This window comes from Anoplopoma fimbria, chromosome 21 (assembly GCF_027596085.1).
Source record: "Anoplopoma fimbria isolate UVic2021 breed Golden Eagle Sablefish chromosome 21, Afim_UVic_2022, whole genome shotgun sequence".
Lineage (NCBI taxonomy): Eukaryota > Metazoa > Chordata > Actinopteri > Perciformes > Anoplopomatidae > Anoplopoma > Anoplopoma fimbria.
In genome coordinates, this window is record NC_072469.1 from 14,159,840 (window position 1) to 14,169,131 (window position 9,292).

At 43.5% G+C, this 9,292-nt stretch overlaps 1 protein-coding gene across 1 annotated transcript; it reads right to left on the reverse strand.

The window, feature by feature from the left end:
• Positions 1 to 749: 749 nt before the first annotated feature.
• On the reverse strand, positions 750 to 5,392 carry bambia (BMP and activin membrane-bound inhibitor (Xenopus laevis) homolog a). Its single transcript, XM_054622830.1, has 3 exons — positions 4,766 to 5,392; positions 2,668 to 2,952; positions 750 to 1,823 (listed from the first exon to the last, which is right to left on the reverse strand). Exons 1-3 carry the CDS (start codon positions 4,839 to 4,841, stop codon positions 1,405 to 1,407), a joined length of 780 nt encoding a protein of 259 aa, XP_054478805.1. The 5' UTR covers positions 4,842 to 5,392; the 3' UTR covers positions 750 to 1,404.
• Between the last annotated feature and the right edge of the window lie 3,900 nt (positions 5,393 to 9,292).

Consider the following 9,292-nt stretch of genomic DNA (forward strand, 5'->3'; position numbering starts at 1 on the left):
CTCATCTCTCAGGGACTATTTCCAGCTGCGGATTAATACTAGTGTTTCTGACAGTGTACATGGGATTGAGTCAAATGAATGTGCTTTGTAATGAAGGAACATGTTGGTAACAGTTTTAAGACAACAGTGGAGCTGTATGGAACAGAGGAAGACTTTTTGTTGTTGTTTTGGTGTCATTTCAGTGGATTTTCTGACAAAAGTCTATCAGCAATTTTGTTTTAAAATAAGAGCAAAATAATATTTAAATCCCTCCTCGCTGACACCCTCTCTAACACAGGTGGGGCAGTGTTTCTCACGGACTCTGGGAGGTGCTTTTGAGGCATTAGAGTGAGTATAAATAAATAGCACCACTACTTCCAGGGTAAATCCAACCAGAGGGGGGAGGGGGGGTTAAGTTTATTTGAAGCTGAAATCGTGACCTCTGGAGAGGGTTCAAGAAAAACTGACATATGTAGCAGCTCTACTGTAAAACAAGGCCGCACTGTCAGGTCTAATACACACACAGAGAGAGAGAGAGAGAGAGAGAGAGAGAGAGAGAGAGAGAGAGACACGCCAAGGCCACAGTGGCAAAGCACGATGCTCCTGTCACACGCACACCTTTGTATGCCTGATTTTAAGACACAACACTTTGTGTGTCAAACAGCTATGACCGGAATAGCAAAACAGTAATATATTTTCCCCTCGTCGTTGTTAAATAGTGCATAAAAAAAAAACACAAGAATGAATCGTCAAATAAATAAAAAGTCATTTTAATGAAAGTTTTTTTCTTTCACGCTCACAATCAAGCTTATAGTCTGATCACAGAGAGAGATGTTGAACATTCACCCAGAACAAGACGCACACCGGTCAGTTTTATCAGACAAAAATATATATATATATATATTTAAAATCTTTACAATAAGCTTGAATCATGAAAACGTACACAGGAGGAGTGTGCGCACCTACAGTCAAACACTTTCTTTTGTTTTTTTACACCTCAAACAAGTTCTTTTTTTTTTGTACCCTGGCGTCAGTGTAAAATTCATGTTTTAAGCAACGACTTGTTTTTTTTTTTTTTCTTTACAAATGTGCAAATAAGACAGATTTGGAATCCTTCAGCGCTCAGTGTGAAAGTCCAGGATCCTCCGGAGCAGTGACGGAGCTTTTGCATCCACCTCAGTTCTGCCCTTCTCCACTTTTAAATACAGCTCCTCGTTGCTTTGCCTTTCATTTTTCAAGTAAAGTGCTCCTCTAGCAAAAAAACACATGGCCGATCAGTCTTGTGTATTTTGCCACTGGTTGAAAAGAACCAACAACCCAAAAAGTCCACTGGACGAAACCAAAACATGGGAATGTCTTTTAAAGAAAAAAGCAGAAGCCAACACTGAGAGTCAGTCCTGACAGTCCTGTAGCTCCCGGCTGGAGTCATACAAACTCCAGCTTGCCGTGGCCGCTGTACATCCCCCAGTGCACCAGGGACAAGATCTTGTCGTTGCCCAGGTCGGCCTGCCTCATCTTATCGCAGGTCAGGCAGCAGTTCTCATGGCCTGTGACGGGCACCATGCACTCCAGGTCCAGTTTGGCCACGTGGCCCTTCTTGGTGTGGTGGCCATGGAAGCTGTAGTGAAGCCGTGACAGCATCTGCTGCCGCTGGTCCTGCAGCCGCTTGTTCTCGCTGCGCAGCATCCGCAGCGCCAGCATGATCAGCAGCACCAGGATGAGGCCTCCCGCAATGGGCACGGCGATCACCGCCGCCCGGAACCACACCTCCTTGGCTGAAGCCAGCTCTTGGACCCGGGTCACCAGGTTCCTGTTGCCGCTGTCCGGCTGGTACCGGCTGTGATCTGCACACACACACACAGAGATGAACCGTTTAAATGCATGCTCGAGTTTTCACTGCTCCACATCAACACATACAGAACCATGGTGTCTTATACTAAAGAAAATCTTTGAATAAATGAGTGCCATTTGTAGCTTAGTGAAGCTTTGCTACGCGGTTGAGCCAGTAACCACAGAGGGAGAAAATAAGACACACAGACGAGAGCGAGGATGTGAGAAAGGGCTGCAAATGAGTCACCCTGTCCCGACTGAGAGCCAGAAATTTATTTGAGCTAATAAACTACAGAGCGCTCCGGTCGGGGTCACGACAGACGGTTCCCACAGGACAGCTCTCTGTCTCTCTATGCACCTTTTCATTACTTTGTTAGCTGGTTCTTCTGCCCAACATGCAAGGGTTGTCAGGGAATATTCATTCTGAGAGCCACATTCCTACTCAGTGGGAAAATTACATGGTGCACACATACTAATAATAAAAAAAAAATACTTCTGATCTCTTTCCAAGTGCTTAAGGTAAACTGGCTGCTCCCTGGCTTCCCAGGCGAAATTATGGAGCCCATTAAAAGTCAAATTGAAGTTCTGTAAAGCTGGGAAGTAGAGAGTGAAAAAAAAAAATGAAGTAGGAGGGGGCAAGGGTGGCCTGCATGTCCATAAACAGCAGAGTGTTTGAAGAACCCTACAGCTAAACGTATTGCTTCTGGAACAGGAAAGAGGGAAATATTGAATATTTGCTGAGGAGCGATCTTAAAATCCCTCCGCGGAGTGCAATCATTTTTAAAAACCGGCTAAAGAGGATTTCAGTTTCAGTAAAACAACAAACAGCCCGTCGGCTCAGCGAGGCGTCTTCTTTACCTGTCGAGTCCCTGGTGTGTGCCAGGTCGTGAAGGCCTCTGTAGTTGCACATGTCGTCGTGGCAACACTCCAACGCCGAGGCCCCGCTCAGGACGTCCGCCGCCCCGGATGTGCCGCTGATGCAGATGTCTGCCGCGTTGGCGATGGGGTCTAGACACCCATGGGTGAGGGGGGAGTTGACGTTGAGCGGGTCCAAGACCTTAGTGAAGCAGGCGTTTAGCTCCGACTTGCACATGTAGCCGGTGGCCACGCAGTGCGGCGCGTCGCAGTAACACCTTATTTCTCCTGGAAACACAAGACAGGGCAGGGTTAGGGAAACAAGCTTAGATGTATTTATAGCTTTTAAACAACACTTTATTCCTGGCAAGCCCATCAGTTTGACTTTATATAACATGGCATGGACTTTAGCTTCTGTTTGGTGGGTTTGTCAGGACCCTTTAGGGATTTTATATGAGTTCAATGGGTCACCAATGTCAAGATGTTAATATAATTCAGATTTTTTTTTCACCCCTAATTTAAGTAAGTCAGTTTGTATAAAAACATCCTACAACACAACTACTTTTCTGGAGTTTTGGGTGCTTAATCCTATCAAATGCGGTCTGCTCTACTTTTATTTTGAAAGTGTCTGCTATGTCCTGCCATAAAACAGTCAGGTACCTTTAAAGACCCCATGGGAATATTCCACATTTGCATCAATTCAGCAAGTATCCCTTCACTTAAGAGCTTCTCGAAGCAAAATGGCCACCTTTTTGGTCTGTATTTTAAAACAGGAACCGTGTAGCTTATAATTAGTGGTTTTTGTTTGCCAAAGTCAATTTCTTTCAACCCAAATGGAAACTTGTAAAGAGGAGGGGAGAGGGGCCAGAGTCTCCTCTCTCCTCACACACCCCCCCCACCCCCAGTTCGCACGCAAAGCTTTACTTGTAGTCACGACTGCCTGGGGGGAGACAGGGTGCACCGAGGTCCCATCTAAAGAGCTTCCAGCTACCTTATCATTATGGCTGCCTGCTTCTTCTTCTTTTTCTTTTTTTACACGGGCCCACTCATTACTTCACCCGTGGCTTCTTTTTTAGAATACGTCTCAAAACATGAATGTAGGCTAAAGGGATCTGCCTTAACAAAACAAAAACACGACTTCAGATATATTTAGAGGACTTCTATTTAGGAGCGCTTGCATTATAATAACACTTCTGAGTGCTGTGTTTACCTTTAATACATATAGTAGGATGTCAATAGTCTGCATTGGGGATGGTGACTGTGTTGCATTATAACAGGGACATTTCTGCAAATAGCTCCATAAATTATGCAATAAAAACATGTTTCCATCTGCTACATTAAAAAAAAAAAAACCCTAAGCCAAAACTCTTGAAAAGTTTTTTTTAGAACCCAAACTGTGTTCCTCTCAGAGATTCAGGAGCACATTCATCAGATCAGTGTTTTCCCTGTGAATGATTGGAGCAGCAGGGCCCGGGCAGGTCATTTGGAGAATATTTCATTAGAGAGGAGAGGCCCCTTTGTGGGCTGAGAGGAGGGGGAGAGAGACAGAGGGGGAGAGAGAGAGAGAGAGAGAGAGAGAGAGAAAACAGGCCGAGCACTGAAGCCTTTTAGCCCTGCTCAGGCTTCTATGAATGGCAGCTTCAAAACTCCCAAGTTAAACGTGAGTTGTGGGAGTTAAACGGACAAGCCGAACTGAGGCCCGGTTGGAGTATTATCTGTACTGAGTGACATGGTAAGAACGGCTGCCATTTAATAACAAGGGTCCACAAACAGGATGTTTAAGTCGGACTACCGCAGGAGAGCAACTTTTCTTCTAAATACGTCAATTCGTTTGGTTCATTTGAGTTGTTAAACTAAAGGTTTTGATCTAGAAATATAACATGTAATGTTTTATGGGCATTGAACAAAAACTAAACCAGTATAATTGATTCAATTGGTACAAGTTAAGTTATCTAACTTGGCAGTTTAAGTTAGTTTATTCCTGTGTTTTATATAGTAAAATTGGCTTGAAAAAAAAACCTCTGGTCTGAGAGTAAATATCGTTGAGTCTGCTTTTGAAGAAGCGAACAAACACGTCCTGTCTGCGGACCAAAGCGTGTACCTTTAGTGAGAAGAACAGCCATGGCACAGAGCTCCAGTTGTAGCCAAATGGAAATGAAACTGGACTGGCGCTCCATTTACAGCAAATGACTGCGCAAACGTCCTCGTATATTCCAGTAGCGGCGGAGAGTCCGCTGGGCGAAGCGCTGGACGGCAACAAACAAAAAAAGATTTACATGGAGCTACGGCGAAAAGCGACTCATTCCCGTTCTGAAACACGACAGCTCACAATCCGTTCTGGGGAAAAAAGTACCGAAACCCACGCCGAAATGTTTCCTCTCCAGCATGGAGACAGAAAGTTTGTGTTATTTTAGAAGCGGTCCGACATTTACAGGAGGACCGCAAACACAGCGTCTTCTTCCAAAGCCGAAAGAAGAGGAGAAAAAAACAATCTTGTTATACTCCTGGGAAGAGAGTGAATGGGATGCAAAGCTGTCACCGCTGGTCGTCCTCTGCCTCTGTATGCGGTCGGTCACGGTGAAGCATCGCTTTTAGTATTCCTGGACGGAGAAATGTTGAGGAAAAAGACGGACAACTCCGATGTAGCAAAAGACTGCATGCAGACTCCGAACACACAGGATTTAGCAGGAGAAATAGTTGTGGTCTGTCAGAGCTCCGCCCCCTCCGAGCTGATTGGTCAGACGGCCGAGAGTGAAGGCAGTCAGAATGCGTCATAATGCTGTATCCGGAACCACTCTCTTTTTTTTCCCAAAATAAGACATGGCAAGTTTATTTATATAGCATAGCACCATTAAATATGAAAAATACATTATTAAAAAAAGCAGCAATTGAAATACAAGAAAATATGATAAATAAATGAAAACTTCAAATATCCAGACCAAGACAACTCGGCTTTAAAACTGGGTTTGTTTCATTGAAACAGAGAAAATATCGCAAGTATCATTCTGATGATAAATTGCTGGTGAATGTCTGGATAATAGGCTGCATTTTGCATTGTAAATATTGTAATGTAATATATACTTTTTTAAAAACCTCTTAACATTTTACACTTTATTGTTAATTGTTCTGTACATAATCAATTCATTTAGTTATTTTTTTCCCCTTGATGCTTTTATTTTCTAGGCCATCTCAGCCACATTCCAGTTTTAATTTTTCGCTGTCACTCTCCGTCTTGACGACTGGGGTCAGGCCAATCCTCTCATTCATGCTCCTTCATTTCCATAATGCCATATTCCATATGTCATTATTGGATTCCATTGGTCGGGGCAGCAGCCACTGATTCTGTCGCCTGATTGTATTGCTGCATAGTTTGTGACATTGAGATTACTAATAGTTAATTAATTTAATATTGGAATATTTGATATGTAGACATTTTAACATGGGCCCTAACATATGTGTAATTAACATGTGTTTTAACCAGATATGAAACCAGCAGAACTACCCAAAACGCATCCAAAGTGTAGAAAATAGTTCCCCAAAATACAGATCATTCTCCAGGTAGGAAGGATACTTCATGGACGTTTTTAATGGCATTTTAAATGAAAGCTCTAGCCCGTGTATGTAATCATCCCGGGGTCCATTGATTAGTCCGACGTGTCACATCTTAATCCAGTGTTGTGTGAGTGGAGTCAGACCGGTCAGTAGCGGCTCTACCTGCCCTGTCATCCCGCTGGCAGCCCGGCTGACGCCGCGTTGAGCCGCTTCGCTTCAGGCTACCAGACTACCGCTGCTGCTGCTGCTGCTGCTGCAGGGAGGAGCGAACAGACGTTCAGAGAAAATTAGCAATCCAAAAGGACACATGGCGCCACCGAGACGACACGCACACACAGACAGCTCGCACACACACACACACACACACACACACACACACACACACACACACACACACACACACACACACACACACACAGACAGACAGACAGACAGACAACAGACACAATTGTCCCTTCAACAATCGGCACACATCAGCGACATGTTTGTTTTTCTTCTTTTTAAATAAGAAAAAATATATACATATTTTTGAACGTTTTTAAGAGCCTTTGTTTTTGTTTTTTTTTGGGTTTTTTTATTTAAATGACGCAAAGAAGAATCAGGAGAACATTTTTTTTTATCCCTATCAGAGAGTCTTAAGTTTGATAATATTTTATCCTGGGGGGGGGGCTGTCTGTCTGTCTGTCTGTCTGTCAGAGCTCCATGTCCGTGGAAGTAAAACATCTAGAGGTCGTAATCGTGCCCAGCAGACAACAGGATGGGGAAACCGCTTTAGGGAACAGAGAAAACTACTCACTGCAATTACCGTAATTATCTGCAATTCCAAAGTAGGCGCCAGTCCGCGACTGGCGTTGCGGCGTGTATTCCGCACTGAGAGCTGCGTGGAAAGGGTGGAGGTCAGCGGGAATACCAGTTTGATGCTGGAAGGCCTCCTATTTAGAGTCAACCAGTTTCTGTGATACTGGGTGTGATTGACCCTCTTAAAGCGCCCTGTGACATAAAGCTTGTCTTCAGCTATGCCTCTTAATATCCGCGCATTAACATATTTAAGACATTTTAATACCTAAGATGTTTGGATTTTGTTCCATTAAAAATGATCAGAAATGCCCCCTTCACTTGACCGCCAGCAGCAGCTCCATCTCTTCCATGGATGGTTAAAGCTCACCACCTGGTGGTCAGAACTGGTAAGAACTTTTTATTTCACAAAATAGCTCCATCACTGATACTGCAGACAATTAAGTATTGCCCTTAGACATGAAAAGTTGAGGGACTTGCGAGATGCATATATTTAAAGAAAGACATTTTTAGTCCCCACACTGGGTCCTCCGTTACCCAGAGTGCATCATGTCTTTTGTTAGACATTCCCTGCCTGGTGAATGCCCACTTCTCTGACACAAGCCTACACTTTTGTAAAACAGGTCTTACATAAAAAATTAAAAAAAACATTGTGCATAACATCACTATGACATCATTAGGGCTATATTTTTTAGACTTGAGAGAGCTCTCTCCAGAGAAATAGAAGACTTTATCCAACCTTTTTCACGGCTGATTAGAGCTCCTTGTAACAAGTAAACCAAACTTAAATGCCTGAAATCAGCGGAGTGCCCCTTTAAACCATTTTTGGCCTGACCATAGATAATAAATAAATATGACAATCTCCATTAAATCCTCAACTCATGGTGGGGTACGTGCCTCCATCTACCAGATCGGGATGCATGATGCCCACCAGCAAGAAAACCAAACTGTGTGTCTTGTCATGCTGAGAGGATGAGCGTCAACAAGCATTCAGCACATGAAGGATGGGGGGGGAGGTCATGTAAGTAAGCCTTTTAGGGAGAGATTACCCCCCATAGGTTTGCGTCTGCTTTCACACATTAGGAGACACTTGCAGGTGTGACCCGGCTCAGACTGTAGGCTCTTTGCTTAACAAAAGCCCCCCCGCAACGATGTTTAGGTTGCTGTGGAGATGGTCTACCTGAGAGAGGGGACAAACCCAACTATGTGGATTTTTAAATGCAGCCCTTTAAGCACACGTGAAAGCTCTAAACCAACCCATACAAAGGAGTCCTAACCGGCCAAAATGACCTTATTTGGCCCAAATATTCCCACTTTGAAGATCTAAACCCAAAACCGTCACTCTCCCCATGGTCCACCAGGGCAGACAGACTTCCTCCGACACCTCCCGGCTTCCTCCTTCTCTCTTTGATGTGAGCCATAGCAAGGTTCCTGAAAGAGTCAGAGACAGGCAGACTGTCTCCTTCCTTAATGGATCTATTTTATTCTGAAGATATGAAGGGAATCAGAGCGAGAGGGGTTCCAGCAGTTGTGTGGATCCATACACTGTAGATGTGCGGGGGTGGGGGGTCCACAGCACAGCACAGCTTTGATGTCACAGATTGGGTTTCGGGATCAGACTTTATCTGGAGAGGCCTTGAGGCAGGAAACCGACGACATCCATCTTTGTTTTTGCTTGTTTTTATGTTGAGAGTGAATTCAGCAGCGCTCTTGTCCTCTTATCTTAGACGTTGTGGGCAATCTGTGTTGGATCATGTGTGTGTGTGTCGGTGTAGAGTTACTCATCAGCCTCTGTGCTGCTACTTTGTACCATAAGTGACCTGACTATAATACAGTTCTTCAGGAAGGAGTTTTGGTATTTGGGTTTAAGAGTTCTTTGTTCCCCATGGGAATAGTGGTTTGACATGATAATCTGTAACTTTTTGTCATTGAAGTCAAATATTTAAAAAAAGTGAAGCTTAATTATGGAGGGTGGGTTGAGAAAAAAAAACATTGGAAAAGGTAAAAAAAAAAAAAAAAAGAAAGTGTGAAGTTGTATCCGTGTGTTTAGTGTAAAATATAAAGGAAAAACAAATAAGACATAGTTAAATAAGGTGAAATGTTATGTAATTGTGCTGATGTATGATCATATAAGAAAAAGAATTAGACATTGTTCAGCGGCCTTTCAAACCATCTTTACCCCACATGCATTGTAAAACATATTTCAGCACAAACTCAGCTGTAAGTTTGACTCATTATTCTGTCAATATAGCAAAATAAATTGCTCTCGTAAACCCAAAAC